Here is a 19635-nt window from a genome sequence, read left to right as displayed (position 1 = left end):
GTCTCACCTATATGACAGTTGTACATCCATATCCGATGCCCATCATAGCGGGAGCGGCACTTCATAATGTTGTTGGTGAAATCTGATTCTGCAACCTCATAGTTGGGGTTTATCACAACCTGGGGGAACAAAAAACAGTGTGAAATGTCCGAAATAAACATTGTCTTTCAGCTGTACATAAAGTCACTTTTTAAGTGCTACCAGGTACAGAATATTGGAGGTGTAGTGATAGACAAGTTTTATTGCTGCAACCGATTAGAAAGATGATTTTCTAGTGATAATGTCAGGGTTTGTTTTAAAATCCAGAGATTGCAAATTTAGTTTCTGCAGTAGCTGAAGTTTCCATCAGAAGACCCTGTGTCCTTATACAACCTCTGCTTGTTTTTTAACATCTGAATTGAGAGTATATTTCTCAATATAAGCAGATGCAGAGACATGGAAAGTCTCAGTATCTGTTTGGTCTATAAGACCACACTGGCTGGAGATGAGACAGTGTTTCCAGAAACAGATGTCATATCTTCTATGGCTAGACTGACAAACCAAATGTTTTACCTGGAAGATGTAGTCGCCTGGCTTTACGTCTGTGATGTCGATCCACTGACAGTCAATGTCATGCCTGTAGGTATCCCAGCAGCCAACTGTGATGCCTTGTGCTCCGAAGTTTGCACATTCATACTTCTTCTGGATACCTGTAAGTATTAAGCAAAGTTTTACTTTAAAGCCATCCAAAACTGACAACATACAGATATCACCAACTTGAAAATAGATTCTTCTTAACAATATTATGGAGGTTTTTAATAATATTCGGGGGAAAAAACTCATCAGTGGTGAAAGAAGTGTATGTGTAGAAAAGAAATGCCACAGTCTACTGTCAATAAAAAACAGTTTCGAATGCCATAAAAAAACTCCCGATATACTATGTTGATACTAACAAATAGCACACACTGTAAAAAAAATACCTAGTATGTTGAACCAAATGGCAAAGTATAATGTATTGAAAAATATACCACAGACAAGTATATCAGCAAAAAAAATGCCATACAATAGTTTATCTATAAAAGCCATAGAATAATATGTATATAAAACAGCCAAAGTACAGCACATTAAAAATAAGTCAAAGTATACTATGTTGTCCAAAAAAGCATGAAAAAAGTCATGGTAAAATATGTCGGCCAAAATAACAGGAAAAAGTCATAGTATAGTATGTTCCCTAAAACAGCAAAAAAGTCATATTATAATATGTCATTCAAACTAAAAATTTGATACAATATTATATCATCCTAAAGACCATGAAAAGTCATGTCATAGCATGTCGTCCAAAATAGCATTAAAAGTCACAAGATAGTACGTAGTGAAGAATAGCGTAAAAGAAATCATAGTATAGTATGCAGTCCAAAATAGAATAAAAAGTATTGCACAAAGTGCCGTCCAAAATAGCATAAAAAAGTTCTACAATAGTATGTCGTCCAAAATAGCATAAAAAAGTCATAGTATAGCATCTTGTCAAAAATGGTACAAAAACTTCATGTCATATTCATATTCATATAACTTCATAACAAAGTATGTTGGCTAAAATAGCATGAAAAAGTAATAATATAGTATGCTGTCCAAAATACCAGGAAAAAAAACATCATACAAAATAGCAAAATAGCAATCCAAAATGGCAGGAAAAACTCATACTATAGTATGAGCGTTAGTCCTTAATGTCGTCCAAAATAGTATGAAAAATTAATTGAACAGCATGTCGTGCAAAAGTGCATATATAATTTATTGTATAGTATGTTGATATCAAGTGACAGTAAACTATTTAAAAAGTAGAATCACTGCCATGTGGTTGGGTGCCTATGTAAAAAAAAAAGTCATAGCGTGAAAAAAAAAAAAGCCATATCACTGTATGTTAATAGATGTCATAAAAACATCCCACAATATAGCATAACAGTAAGACAGGCATAGTATAGTATGATAAAAAAAAAGTTATAGGTATGATAAAATCATAGTGTATAGTATGCCATTGAAAAAAAGTTTAAATAAAAATATATATTTATGAGCGAGAAACTCTGTGGTAACTGAACAGTGCCACTAATAATTGAGCCAAGCCGCGAGTTAAATTGCCGCAACTGCAACAACAGTGGACAGTGAGGTTCAATCAAAAAACGGCGATTGATGGTCAGAGAGTTTGTAGTAAAATAGGCTTTTTTCAGCAGCCTGATCTCATTTACCTAGTTCACCTCGTGACTGCGTACTCACAAGTTTGCACCCCTAAATATCGTTTTTTACGTTTTACACAATGAATTTGTGTTAAACTACAAATCCCATTTCAAATGAAGTTGGGACGTTGTGTAAAACGTAAATAAAAACAGTATACAATGATTTGTGAATCCACATTCATTCACAAATTCATTCAATTGAATACACTACAAAGACAAGATATTTAATGTTCAAACTGATAAACTTTATTGTTTTTTTGCAAATATTCACTCATTTTGAATTTGATGCCTGCAACACGTTGAAAAAAAAGCTGGTTTAGTGGAACAATTCTATACAAAGCCACAGTATATATTTGAAATGAAAAGGGAAGAAGGAATATTTACCCTCGTCACAGTGAGTGTCTTCCAGACAGAAGCTGGCTTTGTGTCCCTCTGCCACTTTTGTGCCATTTAGAGACAGCAAGTCATAGTGGGTGAAAACCTCCATACTGTGGTAATGTCTGGATTGGACAAGGAGAAAAATAATGTTGAAGCATTCTATATATACTCCTATATTTAGCAACTCCACAATAACAACCTTCGACCCACTCTTAACAGATTTACAGCAAGAGGAGAAAAGCCTAATCACCAGCAGGATACAGGGATTTCTGGGTAAGACAGAAATTAATTATTTAAGATTCATCCCATCTAATTTCATTCATGACACTTTCACATCCAGCATTAGCGTTAACATTTACTCCTACATAATTGCTTGAGAGTGGCAGAGCAGGTTGCACAAGTCACTATTATAAAAGCCGCAGAAAACTACAAAGTGTAGTTCTCGCTGAGGTCTCACCTGTGACATTCGTGCCAAACCCATGAGTGGTGTGCCGCGCGTGGCCTAAAGTCTGCCTGGCCGTTGTTCTGGATCTGCGAGGAGAAGCGGAGAAGGCGGCGGTAGGAGTTAGAGTCTGCTGTGTCAGCACTACTGGACAGACAGCGCTCCTCATGGGCACACTGTAGTGCATACATGGGTCTGTCCTCCAGGTAGGTGGTCTGCTCCACAGCCTGGGCGCTGAGAACCAGGTCTGGGGCCACTGTGAGGGTGAAAGCAATAAGGGACATGGTGGTTAGACACAGCCTCAGTGACGCACGAACTTTCCCTGGTAGCTGAGAGCATCAAGCAAGTCTTTGATAAAATGTTTAAATTAAGATACTGTCTTACACTGAGTACAGGAGACCCCCGCAGCGAAGCGTCCTCCTCCTTTGGGACAGTCAATGTGTTTCCCGTGATGTAGACACTGATCCAGAGTCAGCTCAGTTCCTGAACATCTCACTCCACTCATCACAATTGCATCAGCTGAGGCATCTCCTTGCCAGTACCATGTTTCCTGATGAAAGAGAAGCAAAGAAAACAACTTTACTCAACCGGAGCCCATTAAGACTTGTATCTTTAAGGTACGGCAAGGTGAAGTGTTGCTGAAATAACAGAAAACATCCTGTAAATTTGTTGTTGGGGGCTACTATTTTTTAGTCAAAGTCTCTAAAGGCTAGGCCTAATAATTAAATAGTCAGGGTGTGTGGTCAAGACAAAGCCCGTCTGTCACCGTCTTTCTGTCTTTATTGTTCTGGGATTTTCCCGGGTCATATAAGTAGGGATGCACAATAATTATTGGGATGGATAATTATCTGCCCCATGATAGGACTTATGTCGTCATACCGATGATTACAGTAATTACATTTTTAGCCGATAAACAGAACCGATAATAATAAGCATAAATTGCTTTGATTTAGCCTGTTTTGCCCATGGTTTCGCTCCACCAGTACTACACACACTGCATTATGCAGCAACAGCCTGCTATCTATCTGCATTCATCAATGTTTTATCTAAGCAGCTGTAGGCTTTTGGTTATAGAAAAGCTTTTATATTTTTATTGAGTGATACAATGTACAGTTATTCTGATTTGAAAGACTGTCAGAGCATTTCATTTGAAAACAAACTGTCCATTTTAAGAGTCAGAACTGTTCTTGCTTTTGTTGTGTTACTGTAGTGATGTCAGTTTAATGTGGTTAGGTCAGAGCTATAATGTTAAATTCATCTGCACTCACTACATCTCAGCCTTTCATACCTTCAGGTAATGAAAAACAAACTAAAATAAATTAGCGGTAATCAGTATCTTATCGGCCATGAGAAGCTGGAAATGATCGGTTATCGATATCGGTTGAAATAATCATTATCGTGCATCTCTATTTAGTCATTTTTGCTTTCAGATGTGGAAATTAATCAAACCTTTAGGCGGAGAAGTCTAAGGTGAGTCCAGTTACAGTCTCAATACCTCATTTTTGTGACTTTATGTTTGGCGAATGCAGTTACTGTCCTTCTGAGACTTCAATGAGAAGATTGATACCACATTTATAGCTAAAGCCAGCAGCATGTTAGCATAGCTTAGCACAAAGACTGGAGACAGGAAGAAACAGCGAGCCCAGCTCTGTCCACAAGATAATCTCTGTAATGTATTATAGTACTACACGAGAGCACACACTGCAGCGAGGTTTGTCTTCAGTTTTAGTACATCATACAGAAATTTGGTATTTTAATAAGCAAACTTGTGTTTGTGGACAGATTTTTTACCTCAGGACAAAACCAGGAGAGCTGTTTTGTTCTGTATTTACCATAAAGAGACTTGACTGGTATTAATCATATTGTCTGACTCTCTGCCAGAAGAATGAAGTGTACTTTCTTAAGTTTCAAACCTTTAAATTCACTCAACTTCAAGTCTCAATTCTACAGCCCTCTCACGCAGGTTAATTTATGCCAGAGTCAGCTGGATTTTAACAGATCAAGATCATGTTGCTTAAAGTGTTTTGGAAATGTGAGTGGTAATGTTTTAAGTAGAAACATTACTTTAATTTTCCTCCTGTAATAATTTAGGATATGTTATCCCAATTGTCCCACAGAAATCAGAGACAGTATCACACATCACACACAGCAAAGGGTTGCTCTGCTGTTCTCACTGTCCTGACTCAGCCTTATTACAGCATTCAGCAGACCACAGGGAAATGACCTGTGCTCACATTTTCCACCATCTTCCAAGAAAGTGGAAGATTCATGAGAAAGAAATTGAGCTGAGGGATATGGATGTGGGAGTTCCTGCTTGTGGGCTGAGGAGAGGGGCAGATATACAGCAGTATAGTTTAAAGTTGGTGTCATTTGTTCCATCTGGTGGTGAGGTTTGCCTGCATGAGTATTTCAGACAGGGAAGGGTCTCTGAAGAGGCTGCTCTGTCTCTGATACAATAACAGAGCGTTTGTTACTCCTAAACTTGCTGTAAACATGAGAACTCTAGTGTGATGGCAACTAATTGTGTGTGGTGATAAAAGGACATGTTATTATGGTACCCTGACGTGATTATTCGACTTGGCACTGTAGTGTGATTCTTAAAAAGGGGAATAGCTACTTGTACTCACATGTAGAGCCTTTATTTTACACTGGAAAACCACAATGTTGCATTTTGCCTAACTAAAGGGCGAGTGCCCGCAAACACATGATGACATGTTCACGTGTTGTTTCATTAGAAGTGAATTGCACAAAATTGTCCCAAATACTTTACTTTAGCAAAACAGACAGCCTACAACACATCCAGTCCAAGTTCCACTCGTAAAACCTCCTGCTATTATCAACCACCACCCCACTGATTCACACATACTTTCCACACCTTTATCACCTTCAGCCACAAATGCAAGAGTGGTTTAAAAATAGAAATATATAAAGAACACGGGGGGGGGGGGGTAACTTTACCAGCCTCTCACCTCATGACATAAAGGGAGCACTGAGGGTCTCCTTTAAAAGGGAAGAGGTAAACGTAAGCAGGACAGAAGTATGACGCAGCCATGTCATGCCACAGGCTTTAGCGGTGGAAAGCTTCACTAAACTTCAAAAAGCAAATGAAGGCTTTCCCCTTCACTCCCGCTGAGGAGTGTAAAGCTCATCTGTGCCACAAGTTTACCACCTCTGACCTGCTCTCTGCTCTGACTGTGTGTTTTTGAAGTTTTTAAGACAGTTACAACCTTATTTTGCTCTCAGGGATCATTAAAGCTCAAGACAGAGTTAATGGCAACCACTACAAAGACCAACATTAACATGGGTAGTGCTGGCAGGGTGGTTTCAGGTCCATATTACACACGGCTGTGACTTTCATATTATCTCAAATCCATTAATTGCATGAAATTTAATAATGTCTGTATTTTATGTAAGCTATTAATTAGCATAACTTAGTAATTATAGATCCATAATGGGAGGAAAAATAAAGCTGAAAAGCAGAGGCCTGTCCTGAGGTGCAGACAGACCTCTCTCAGCAGTTTGAGAAAGACAGCTTCCAGTATATCTATGTATATGAATATTTCTTTCTTTACCAATTTAACACAGGTCAATGTATTTTTACTTTCAGATAACATATCGTTGATGTACATGAAGTACATGGGAAATATAAACTATCACTCTAGGTAAAAAACAAAACAGTGTACAAAAATCTGAAGAACGACTGGTGACAGGCAGAGCATGTAAAGAGATAGTTTGGGATTTTTGCAGTGAGGCTGTATAATATACTTATGTATAGTCAGTGTATCACGTACAGTAGCTGGCGGTTGGCGCTGGCGCGCTCCCAGTTTGCAGAAACAGACAGGGCGCGCACCCAACAGCTCAGCATACTCATGCTTTTTAGAGGGGTCACTTTAAAACAGCCTACCTAAAAAACACGATATCAGTCTAAGTGGACGCTGTATTGAGTGTTTTCAAGGTGAAGTTTTGTTTTAGTCGGATTGCGTAACAACAGCTAACAGCAATTTCGGACTCAAACAGCTGACCAGTGGCAGATGAGAAATGTCGTGCCAAAGGAAAAGGCTGTGTGACAGCGAGGTAAAGCAGTGAAAATACGTTAGACATAGCGTCCACTTAGACTGATATTGAGTTTTTAGGTAGACCTTTCAAAACTACAGTATTTAGCTTGGTACCTGTCCTGTTCCTTTATATTTATAGTTTAATCTTGTAAATATAGAGCCTGTCATAACTGGCCCATGCCTCCCCTGCTATCTCAACTCACAATTAAATGAAGACACCATTTGCCTTCCAGGCTTGATTTGAAAAAATTAATTAGCTAATGTGTTTTTTTGCAACATGTGCACTACTACAAGTGTGAGTGAATTACCTGTGAATGATAGCATAAATTATCCAGTTTGTGTGCTATGCCAGGGCCCCAAATAAACCCTAAACCATCTCCTTTAGGCTGAAAGCCTGTGCACTGAAGATAAGCTCGTCTTCAAAATGATTTGTTGGAAGTGGATGTGTGGAGCAACATTTACACCTTACCTGGAAAGAGTGGCTGGCAAAGCCCAAACCCAGCTGTCTGCACACCACCATGGCCTCCATGGTCCCCCAGCTGTCGCTGCACACTGTGCCCCACACCATAGAGCCGTTCCTCTCTGCCAGGACCTCCACACGACCCTCATAGGGATTACGCCCGCCATTTAACCGAAGCTAAGGATAGAGACAGACAGGTGTGTCCTCCAGTTCTATTCAAATCTTCATTTTCTATATTATAGAGACAGAGTGACAGAGTGTGGCACTCACTCTTTTGTTGAAGCCCATGGCGGGAACATTACACCTGACTGCTGCGTCTTCTTCATGGCTACAGCCCACGGAGTCCTGGTTGAAGTAGCACTCAGTCAGTGACTTTTCAAACCCAGAGCACTCCACCTCATTCATGTGGACTGGCCCGATCCCTACGGGAAGACAAATACATTCCACACATAAAATGTGTAATAGTAATTCTGTTGAACTCATGACTCACTTTGACTTACTGTCACCACGAATTTGGCAAACGGCTGGAGTGTATGTATTACTGAAATTTATTTTAGTCATCTAATTCCATTACTGTGAAGAATACATCTGATCTTTGGGTTACACAATGATGTTGGGAAAAACGAGTCTGTAATTCCCACTATTCCTGGGTAAAACAGCAGTAGCCTCGTCTGCTTGTGTGTTTTCTTAAAACAACAAGTGCATCCAAGGACAGATGTCATATTTCCTGTTCCCTTGAATTACGGCACAAAGGAAACCAGCAGTCTTTAAATATGCTGACTGAAAATGAGACACTTGAGGCCTTTAGAAAAAAATAAAAATTCTCTCTTTGCATCATCTCAGTGTAGCCGAGTTTCCATAATAACATGTGTGAGTACTGCCTCCATGCTGGTTTTCTTCCCATGTGACTGAGCAGGAATGTCTCTGGTGTGAGCTGTGAGACGGCAGCCAGACGTCGCGACGGACGGAATAAAGTCGCAACACGAAGAACACAGTGCTGCTGTAATTATAGTCAATTTCCAGGTCTGACAAATGATCAGAATACTTTGAATAAATTCTATATTTATCTTTCTTTTCAAATGCAAGACACAAAAACATGAGTGAAAAATATGACATATATAGAAGTAGCATATTATGTAACAACTCGAGTGTGCCATTCAAATCCGGGACCTGCCATTTTAGTTTTATTGACATTCGTGTTTAGTCCACTTCAAACTAAACTTCAGAAAACAAACACAATCAGCTATTTCAAGTCTATGATCTACATGTGCGGTGCCCTTTTTTGATGCAGTGGTCAGCTCATAGAGAAATCCGTCCCTCAAATAACCTTGTGTACTCTCCAACAAAGAATTCCTCCTCTGAAACCCATAAAGGCTGTTTTTCACCGCTGGAACATTTTGTGCGCTCTTGTGTTTTGTCATGAGAGTAAGGCAGAGGAGAGGACATCTGATCCAACGCACATATGATTCTTATAAGGCTGTGGTATGTAAGATTTCACAGAATAGGGTTCTCGGTCAAGGTGTAAGCATTAATGTGCTGCTGCATACATTCCCCAATTTATTTCTTTGCTGACATCAGGTCTGGGCTGACTGAAGTGAGACAAAAACAGGTGTTGATACAGAGGCCAAGATAAGGTGGAGGTGGGGGTCTCTGGTTCCAGCAGGCACCTTTCATTTTCACAGCTGGGGTGGAGTTCTGCTCGAAGTTGAGTTTGGACTTAGGATAAGTGCTGTCAATGTGAAATGTCATCAAAGCTGAAAGCTTGTTAAAACTTTCTCAAAAATATCCGTGAATGTGTGGAGGAAGTATTACAGTTTGTGTGACGACTGTGACGGTGAGCAGCCATCAGAATAATTACATGATTTCTTTGAAACCCCCACTGATACTAGATATTTTAAGGCCATGTTCAAAAAAATTGCCAATAATCTATCATCTTTATTATTTTTTAGATTTAAAAAAACCCTATAACAGAGGGGTATCACGCTTCTCAAAATAGATTTTTCGACTTGACTTTCGATTTTAAGGTCACAATGTGATTAAATGTTTTATTTAGGCATTATTCAGCACTGAAAGCTAGGCTATCGTTTGACAATCTAAGTTTTGATTCGTAAAGATCAACAGTTTAAAGGTTTCATGCCTTGACAGCTATCATTTTCATATTCAGATTCTCTTTATAGAGAAAGGCTACATTTATGTGTGAGCATTTGTCTGCATGTCTATATGTGTACATAGTATTTTTTTGTACTAGGTAAACTATGCAGTGGTTTAAATTGTGATTAACAGTTCAACGGCCCTTTGTTTTCACATCATCCATCAACCTTTATTTTATTTATATATATTTGTAATTGTTTTTTACTTTTATCACCGTTATGAGCATTATTGTATTTTTGTCTTCTCATTTCTTTAAATCTATTTATTTATTTTTTGGGGATGGTGGCAGGGCAGTAGATAGGCCACATGGTATCAGGTGTGACATAGCTCGTCTTATTTTTTGGGTATGTACAGCGCTATATGGTAAAATTTAAATAATTTATTTTCAAATGTAAAAAATGTAAAAAACTTTTTCCACCAGTCAATTAAACAACCTGTTAAATAGAGGAACTACTTTTCTGAATTGTCTCAAATATATCTCTGGCATTCTGTACTGCAATAAATTGGCCCAGCCAGTTTATCGGTCTAGTCCATATTATTTCCCATGTAAAAAAGTAACTTTAGACTCTCTACATATATATAGAATTTCAAGGTTGTCTGTTAATATATAATGATACGTCGATAAATTTAAAAAAAAAAAAAAATTTGAGTATAAATTCTGTTTTCCAATACTTCCACCTCTAAAAAGTCGATTTAAAAAAAATCATTTTACTTTTTTTTTTCTTTCTTTCACTCTCTTTATTAGTGTACCATTATTTACAGTATATAGTGTGTCCCTACCTTGTCCCAGTCGGGCGCCAGTCAAGGCCTCTTTCGCGCTACCAAACCCCAGCTCTCGACACACCACAGTGGCAGCTTTAATGTTCCAGTTGTCGTCACACACTGTTCCCCATATTCCATTCTTCAAAACCTCCACTCGCCCCTCGCCAATCATAGCTCCACCTCTTAGACGCACCAAGGGTTGCTGTAGAAACAGTCCACCACAGCTAAAATGAGTGAAAATGCCACAGAGAACAGTCTTGCAAATTATTAAAATCTAGCTGAATTAACTGGATTTATTTACGTCAGTTAGTCAGCTCTTAATTAAAACTCTTAAAGTACAATATGCAGCAACATGTGACTAGCTAGTGTCTTCAGTAACCTCTGTATAATATGTACAATATATGTAATCAGCCATGTCCTGAATAATGATTTCCTCATGATCAATACACAAGCAGGCTTACTATGCTGCACACATTGCTCATAACCTCAGAGATGTAAATAAAACAGGCTGAATGTTCAAACATACTTGTCACTCCTGGTTTTATTTGGTCTATATCAGATTATCATTGTTCCTTGTTTTGGGGGATTGAGAGAAAATAGGTGTTACCTTGGTAATAACTTGATAAAAATAATAAACACCCAAACAGAATACTGCCAATTTGATTGTATACATGACAGATGTGTAGCGCTCATCCATGCAAGTGTTTCCAGATGCTTGACTTCAGAGCCACTTGATTCATAAACAGGAAATGTTATAATCCAGGGCTGGATTCATATCAAGAACTGATTATAGTACTGTGTATCATGTGCTTGCTATTTACATAAAAAATGTTCATGTTTTTTTTTTTATAGTGCAAGAATAATGCACCAATATATCTGGGGAGCAAGCAGATTTTGAATTGTACCCTCAAATTTTCACTATAAAACCACATGCACAGTTTTCTTCTGGGAATAATTAATGAATTAATTGAAGATGAAGCAATAATAATTTATTCAAAAAAATGTCAAAAACATCTGCAGTGTAGAACTAATATCAGCCATATGCAATCAGAAACGTAGTTGTTGAAGTGTCGGGGAGTCTGTTGATAATTGTTTAGTTTAAAGTTGTTCTCCCACAATGGATAACTCAGACCTCCAGATGGGATCAGAATATATGACTGTTTCTTCCTTATTAGAAACAGTCAGTTTTTCCAAACATCTGATTCTGCTCAGTCTAACAAAATCACCAAAATCCAGTGCACTCATTGACCTTAACTGTCCTCCCCCACATGAGAAGCTGCCTGCAGTCACACAGCAATTTGTTTTTGTATTCTGTATGTATTCTATTCTGTATTTTTAACAGTCTCTGTCATGTATTGCAGTTTAAGCCTAGTTTTCCCTCCTGTATCAATATTTCAGTATACACTGTTGGAATTAGTACGCAGAATGTCTTCCCTTTCACAAATGCCACCAAGACAGATCCCTGCACATTTACTTTCCCTACTTCTAACAGCCAGTAACTTTAATGAGGTGTCGCACATGACAACATTAACAGCTGAAGATCCCTGCTACCCACTTTAACACTGAAATACATGCAAACTTTACACAGACATGAATGGAGCTGAGTTTCAAACACAGGACCTTTTTGTTGTTGCTGTGCTGACCTACCTCCACCCTGTAGGCCTTCCTGTAGCCAGCGCTGACGCTAGGAGCAAAGGCACGTCCAGGCACACAGCTGATCACTACAGGCATGCCCTTCTCACAGGTAAGGTTTCCATTCAGCTTTATCTCTCCACCCAGCTTACAGTCAGACAGGTCGGCCTCGTTGCCTGTGCAGTTGACAGAGAAACCCCAGTAGTTCTTCTTACGACGGCTGGCCAGCAATCTGAAAGAGAATGATACATGAATACAAACTATTAAAAACGTTACTGTGTGCTTTATCTGACTATTTTTATAAGATTACATTACCACCAGTGGTAAACCCCAGGCAAGACAATCGTAAATGGACTGTACTTGTATAGCGCTTTTCTCGTCTTTTGATCACTCAAAGCTCTTTCACACCACATCACACATTCAATCACTCACACACACACATTCACACATTGGTGGCTGAGGCTACTGTACACGGTGCCACCTGTTACTCAGTAACCATTCATACACACGCACACTCCGATGACGCAGCATCGAGAGCCATTAGGGGTTCAGTATCTTGCCCAAGGACATTTTGAAATGTTGCCTGGAGGAGCCGGGATTGAACACTGACCTTCCAATAAGAAGATGACCCGCTCTACCTCTGAGCCACAGCCACCCCAGAAATAGAAAAACTTGGTAATGGTAGAGCGTACTGATGGTTTTATAAGGTTTTTATTTTTTGTTTCACCATCACCAAATAGTGCAACCTACTTTAACACTTGGTCTGGTTAAGTGTGAAAAGTAGGTTACATTCTTTTCTTGTGAGTTTTATTAGAAATATAATATCAATACTCTGCTCAACAGTCATCAGAGCATCATTCTCTGTTGCCTCGCTGTAGATCTAGTTTAACACAGAGGACAGGAGCATTGTCAAGCAATGGTGGCATGAAATTCACTACCAAGTTTTTTGATTTCTGAAAGTAATACAGTGTGTTTTCACATAAAGTTCAGATTATATTTATTTACAAAAGGAATAGTGTAGATCACTATATATGATGCGTACCTCTGATGGTTAAATATGAAATTGATTTCAAGTGGTCTATCTTGTTTTTCTTGAAGTTTCCAGGTACTGTATTTTCTTAACTATTGAAGCAATAAATCCTTATGTAGAGCTACTGTATATATCAGACAGCCTTTAAGTTTGTGTTGGTTGTTGCTTGTTCAAACTGCCAGTAAGAATTTTATGTTATGTATATTTATGTAATCTAGTAAAAGAAATATTGTTAATGAAAACAGCAACAGGAAGAGTAGCTGCTGTTTAACACTGAAGCTAATGGGGATCTTAATAAACAAACCGCTTTCTTTATATCAAAAACACACCTTCCAAACCACCATAACAGCTGACAGCGCACACGCCCATAAATAAAATCAGCTCTTACACAACTGAACAGTATAACCATAGACCATATAAATATATACACAAGTAAATCACATTACTATTTACACGAGTGAAACATGCATATCGGCATCAGTGATGTTTACGTTGTTGACGTACGTCAGCAGCTATTTTTAGCTTGAACGCTGCGACAGCTAACCACTTCAATTTTCACTAATTTACCATAATGTCAGTTAGAAAGACACAACCAAAAACCAAAGAAACTTATTTAAACCACACCTTACGATGCTCCCACGTCAACGGGGCACTTTATTCGGTAATAAACAGTTTTACATTTGAGCACAAACATTTCGGCGTTTACAACTCCATTTTCCTCAAATGTTTGAACCGTTAAAAAAAAAAAAAAAACCGTTTCCGCCTAGGCGGGTTCAAAATAAAGGTCCCGCCAAATCAACCGGAAATTGGACTTTCAAAATAATAGGTTACAGGGAGATTTATCTTAAACTTTTACCTTACTTACAGAAATTCTTTACATTTTAAGGGTCATTTACACCGCCAACCATATTACAAAGCATATCATCATTTTTTAAGTTAAATTTTAAAAAAATGAAGAATGAAAAAAAATAAAGAATGCAAGGATTTTTTACAACCCTTGGGTACCCAAGGGTATGATTTAATGCCAAAACCTGCAGAACTTTAAACTTCCTCCAGAAGGCAATCCATCACAGTGAACGTTTTGTCAGCCTTTTTCGTTGTTGTTATTTTAGGTTATGTCATCACTGCATGGCAATGCTGCTGCATAGACTGTTATGAAAAGTGGTCCACTTGGTGTGTTCAAGTGCTGATGAGAGGTTCAGACGTTTAACACTTAATCATCACCAGCTGAGCCACATTTCCTCAAGCACATCAGACAACAACAAAGAGGAGCTTCAAAACAGTCTGCTGTGAATTTAGTTACATACTGATGTGTGAGACTTTCTATGTGAAGTTTTGTATTAAAAAGGGTATTTTCATACCATACTACAATTGCAGGTATGAAAATCATCTTCAAAAGTTAAAAAAAAAAAAACCCACTTGGTTTGGAAAATGGTTGGCAGTACTGCAGCATAATCAGCACATAAAATATTTTACTATTCTTTTATCGCACTTCACAAAAATATTAAGCAGCGGTTTTAAAGGGATATGGGTGTTTTAGTTATTTATTGTGAAGAATTCAACAATAACCACACCACGCTGTGAAGCACAATGGGGGGATTGTTGTGAGAGTCCCTCACTGTCACGACCCCCATACTTGAGTGGAAGTCATCAACTAAGGGTCACTGAGGTACCCGACAACAGAGGGCCTTGAAGCAGGTCGGGGCCGTGGAAGAAGCAGACCATGTAATGAAACCAGCATGAGCAACATTTACAGCCCTTTAGTTCTTACAGCTTATCCAGATGCTGTAAACATTATGTAGCTACAAAACAGTTAAAATGCAAGAACAACCGGTGGGCCATGAAATGTGATAAGATGCTAAATGTGATTGAGATTTTTAGATTTCAATAGACTGTTATCAGCATGTTTGGTTAATATAGTTGTCCTCTGTTGTTCTAGATAAAAGAGAGATTGAACGTGATCTTTCACCTCAGTAAAAAAAGTGAACCATGTGAGACCACACACTTTAAAACCACAAAGGCTTTGTGATCTTAAGTGATAAACAAAAAACAAAGCTCTCCTTGCTGAGCTGACGCTTCTTACGCTGTGGTTTCTTCAGTTTAAATGCATCAATATGTAAGATTAGCATCAAATCAGATGACTCCATGTCTACCAAAACTGTAAAAAAAAAAGAAACCTTTTTAATTTAAGTCATCTTCTTTGCCTTTTTCTAACTACATCATAAGCATCCCTAAGCAAGCCAGAAGCATCCATGTGAATATCAAGGTGCAAATCTGACCACATTATACATGATCATCCCGTCGACTCCAAATATTTGTAAACAAATGCATTTCTGACGTCTCTCTGGTTTTAATTTGACTGTGGTTGGACGATGGTACTGGGAGCCTTTCATTTGAATTCAGAGACTAACACTGACTGAATGTGCATAATGAATAGAGTAGACTAACATATGCAAATATAGACTCATGAGCTTCACCAAAAACCAAACCAACAAAGAAATGTTCTTCTTGAGGGCAACTAACTACATTTGTTTCTTTAAACAGCTGAATATTAGACGAATGTTAGGGTGTTCTCTTTCATGCAGTTACCAGATCAGGAGATTTGCTCATGTGGTTATTCGCTCATGTGCCGTAAGCATCTGTTTTGTTTTGAACTTCAGCTGCAACCATGTGAGCAGATAAAAAAATTGTACATAAACAAAGTGTTCTAGGAAAAAACTGGCTTTGTGTTTTAGGCTACATATTGACATTTTTGCTAAGAAGGAAACAATTAGATACAGCCAAAAACAGCCACTGTTTCACAGCGAGTTGCACTAAGTTGTTTCCCAGCATGGCTCATCCTCTAAAACTTCCTGTGGCAGTGTTTGACTTCTTGTCAAGAATCTCTGAGCTCGAGTCTGTTTAATCTCAGTGTGGAAAACGGATGAAGGGTTGAGTGATGACTAGTGTAAACATGCATGGTTACGTAACGTTTCTCAACATTGGTTTGCTATGATAAGACGTTCCTGAATACATTGAAAATCAACAGTTAAAAAATCCATTACCTTCTAGGAAATGCAATATTTTAAACATAAAAAAAGTGTTTGTATCATACAGGAATGTGTGGTGTGCCTCAAATGATAGCATGTGTTTTTGACACAGTGTGTTTCATTATATATGTAGCACGAGTATATTCCAATAACCTAAACTGTAAACAACTTAACTAAAAGCTAAATGTTTATGTTTTGACTTTGTATAGACTCTCATTACATATAACTGGTCTTATTTAAACCCTGCTGCTGGCTCCGGGGCAGCATTACTCACTTGTAGGGTCGGGTGTTGAAGCGTTTCTCCCCGGGGAAGCCGTACATGCCACAGATGACCCTGCTGTTCTTCTCCGTCCACTCCTCATTACAGATCTGTCTCCACTTGCCTCCGTCTTTCACCTCCAAAAAGCCCTCAGTGATGGGAATCCTCTTCCGGTGAGAGTATGTGGCCCTGATCCTCACATCCTCCACCTGCACTGTCAAACCCTGAGAAGCAGCAGAGGAAATATTTCATCATGGCATGTCATATTACAAGTAACGTACAGGAAGTTTGACCTCTTTAAGAAGACGCAGTTTTTCAGAGATCATCTCTGCCAAACAAGCCTCACAGTCAAAGGCCACATTTTGGTCTTTGAAAAGTTTGGTCTCATTTTAAAGTGGAGCAGCTTTAGATCAGTTCTATACCTAATGTGTAATGATCCATTAAATTGAAGCACTATACAAAATGAACTAGTCCTTTCTTGACTTTGAGAGGGAGTTTGGTCATTTTTACTTGGTATTTGTGCTTCTGCCGGAAGTAGGCTACCTGATTAAATCATCTCCTTTTTTGCGTGTATTGTTGTTATCTCCTGCTTTGGTGTGCTGCAGCCTACAGTCAAAGTCAGTACAGTTTAAAGGCCAGTTATTAATGACACGGAGGAATGATTTGTGGCTGAACAAAACTGTCATGACATGACACTTGCAGATGGCAGTGGGGGATATTATTTTGTTGTTCACATAAATTTAATTTCCAAAAAGCAGGGCTCGAGAAAAACGGCCAAAAACTTAAGTTAATGAGCAGGTACAAGAAGAAAACAAAGACTAATCAGCAAATGGTCTCTGTGATTAGAAAGAATCATCGATATATAAAAAGGCCTTTGAAGAAGTTCGGTATTACATGTTGCGAATGACTGAATTTGAGTTCATTCAAAGGTAGTGTAATGAAAGGCTTAATGACTTTAAAACAGTTCAGTTATTTTTTATAGTGCAGATTTATTTGTTTCCCTGGCACAAAAAGAGGTATAAAAACACAGAAAAACAACAATATAAAAACACTGGCTATTGGCAAAATTGTTATTTTAAACATCAACCCAGAAATTTACAATCGGTGCACCTCTAAACAAAACATCAGTGAAGCTGTGGCCGGTGGAATTGTCCCTCCTGGCTCCCTGACCTCCTCAAGATGGAGGTAAAGATAAAAAAAAAACAGGGATTAATTCATTTTAGATTGTTCCTAACTTTAGTGAATCACAACATATTGGGTATGGAATTATTGGCAGATGCTCCAGTTGAAAATAAGACCAAACCTTTATATGGATGTCACATTTTGAGACACAGCAAAGGCCAAAATGTGGCCTGCAACAGTTACGGCAAGTTCTTAGATGAGACGATTTCTGGAGAACATGCTGTCCCTACCAGTCAGTTAAGAGGAGTCGGCATTCAGTGATGGTATAAAAAAATCAATAAAAATGAAAAACTATGAGGCTGATTGGTCAGGTAGAGCAAGATTAGTTGCAGACAGACAGAAACACACACTGACACACTCACACAACCCGATGCATGATCCCCACCAGTCTAACGCCTGACGGAGATAATAAATTGTGTGCTGTCAAAAAGTCAAAATGTCATTTAGAGGATATAGTTGGTTTTATTTGTGCTCTGGACTTTGCATGCACTGTTCTTCTTGATATACAACATTTTCTATGAGTTATAAAACAAGAACATATTGTGCATGAATCCAGAAGTGTTTCAGAAAAAAAAGAAATTCCAATGTGGCAATGTGTGCACATGTGCTTGAAAATACAACAAGTCACATAGAAAAATCTGGAGATTAAATCTTTGTTTAAACTTGTTAAGTGTTGCAAAGAGGCCCTAGCAGATTGGATGAATGTCTGGAATTTTTGCTTCATGTTTGTTGCATGTTCAGAGCTGAGATGTGAGGGCCTGTAAGTGAGTAGGAGGACAGCATACATCTAACATTACAGTACAGAGCTGTCAAAACCAGCAAACGTTGTTTGGGTTTCCACGGAAAAAACTTAAATGGAATAAATTGTAATTCACTAGTATCTTGTATAGACTCCTTGATGAAAAGTCACTGGATATTCACAAATGACATGAAATAGATCAATGTCATAAATTTCACTGGGCCAAGAACTTGAAATGAACCAGAGCGCAAAAGAAGAAACTAGTCTTTGAAGTGTGGAAGAATCCAGCTAAAAGTCTCCTCAAAGACTTGTCACGTAGCATCTTGGATGATTAGAAAAAGGCAAGGTAATGGCACTGATAGAAGTTGAAAAACAAAAATGTTATCCATAAAATTCTAATTGTAAATCAAGAGAGAATAAAGACAGAAGCTGCTGCAGAGTTTAGGTTAGGAGAGTGTCTGCAGGTGGTCCACAGTGCACTGACTATAAAAGGGCTGTAAAGCCAGTTAGTCAGACCGAGGGTCACCAACCACAGTATCATGTGTCCTAAAGACCCCTAAATCAGGATGGAATGGTAACCTTTGACCTCCAGCGCTTTATGGGATAACAGCTACCTAATGATTCTGCCATTGTTCGTTTGCCTCCCTCAGCCAAGTTCTGCAGTTTGTTCCTGGCTGGGTGCGAGGTTGCACTGCGGGTGCCAGAAAAAGCCAAAACACTGAGCTGCTCAGTGGTATGCTGATCTCAGTAATTTTGTAATGGCCTGCTTCTTTAACTCTGCAGAAAAAGCCAACCTCCAGGCATGTCTCCCAGAAATATGAAGCATTTGCCAACAGGGTGGTTTCCTGAGATGGCGTCAGCTTGAGGGAATGTTCAAGGCTGCAGGGTGTCTGAACACTAAATACTGCAGAGCAGGAGGAGTCAGACTGTTTCTACAGTGACCCCAGTCCTCCCACTGACCGCAGCGGTTAGAGCGGGTAAAAACCACTCTTTCATGAAGAGATTCCTGCTGGCCGTAGCATGACACCATGTTTTCCGTCAGTGCCTGGCAGGATGGGAGGGTGAGGAGACGTGATTATGATCAGGGATTCGCTGCTCTCAAATTAAAACCTATCTTTAACCCTTTGAAACCTGGAGCAACATAGCATTCCTTATACTGCTTTCAGACACCTTTCACAATATTTAAGCCTTTGAACCCTGAGCAAATTGGTGCAATTTCTTTTAAAAACATGGGAAAAAGGCAACTGGGTAATAAATGTTTCACAAATTTCACGAAATTAGTAGATCTAGAAAACTATTTATAGAAATT

The 19635-nt window shown here is 38.7% G+C and overlaps 1 protein-coding gene across 1 annotated transcript in view; it reads right to left on the bottom strand.

The window, feature by feature from the left end:
- The window catches only part of LOC121954272 (lysyl oxidase homolog 2A-like), a 42078-nt gene that overhangs the window by 8152 nt on the left and 14291 nt on the right, over positions 1–19635 (bottom strand). Inside the window, exons 4-13 of the mRNA XM_042501650.2 lie at positions 16421–16629; positions 12103–12319; positions 10474–10657; positions 7813–7964; positions 7552–7719; positions 3412–3577; positions 3043–3283; positions 2592–2707; positions 553–689; positions 8–119 (exon numbers count right to left, since the gene is read on the bottom strand). Of these exons, the coding sequence (XP_042357584.2) occupies positions 8–119; positions 553–689; positions 2592–2707; positions 3043–3283; positions 3412–3577; positions 7552–7719; positions 7813–7964; positions 10474–10657; positions 12103–12319; positions 16421–16629 (1702 nt within the window). The remainder of the gene's footprint in view (positions 1–7; positions 120–552; positions 690–2591; positions 2708–3042; positions 3284–3411; positions 3578–7551; positions 7720–7812; positions 7965–10473; positions 10658–12102; positions 12320–16420; positions 16630–19635) is intronic.

Source organism: Plectropomus leopardus, chromosome 2 (assembly GCF_026936395.1).
Source record: "Plectropomus leopardus strain MGB_pleo_1.0 chromosome 2, ASM2693639v1, whole genome shotgun sequence".
NCBI lineage: Eukaryota > Metazoa > Chordata > Actinopteri > Perciformes > Serranidae > Plectropomus > Plectropomus leopardus.
The sequence above is the reverse complement of the archived record's forward strand: the minus strand, read 5'-3'. Positions and strand labels throughout refer to the sequence as shown.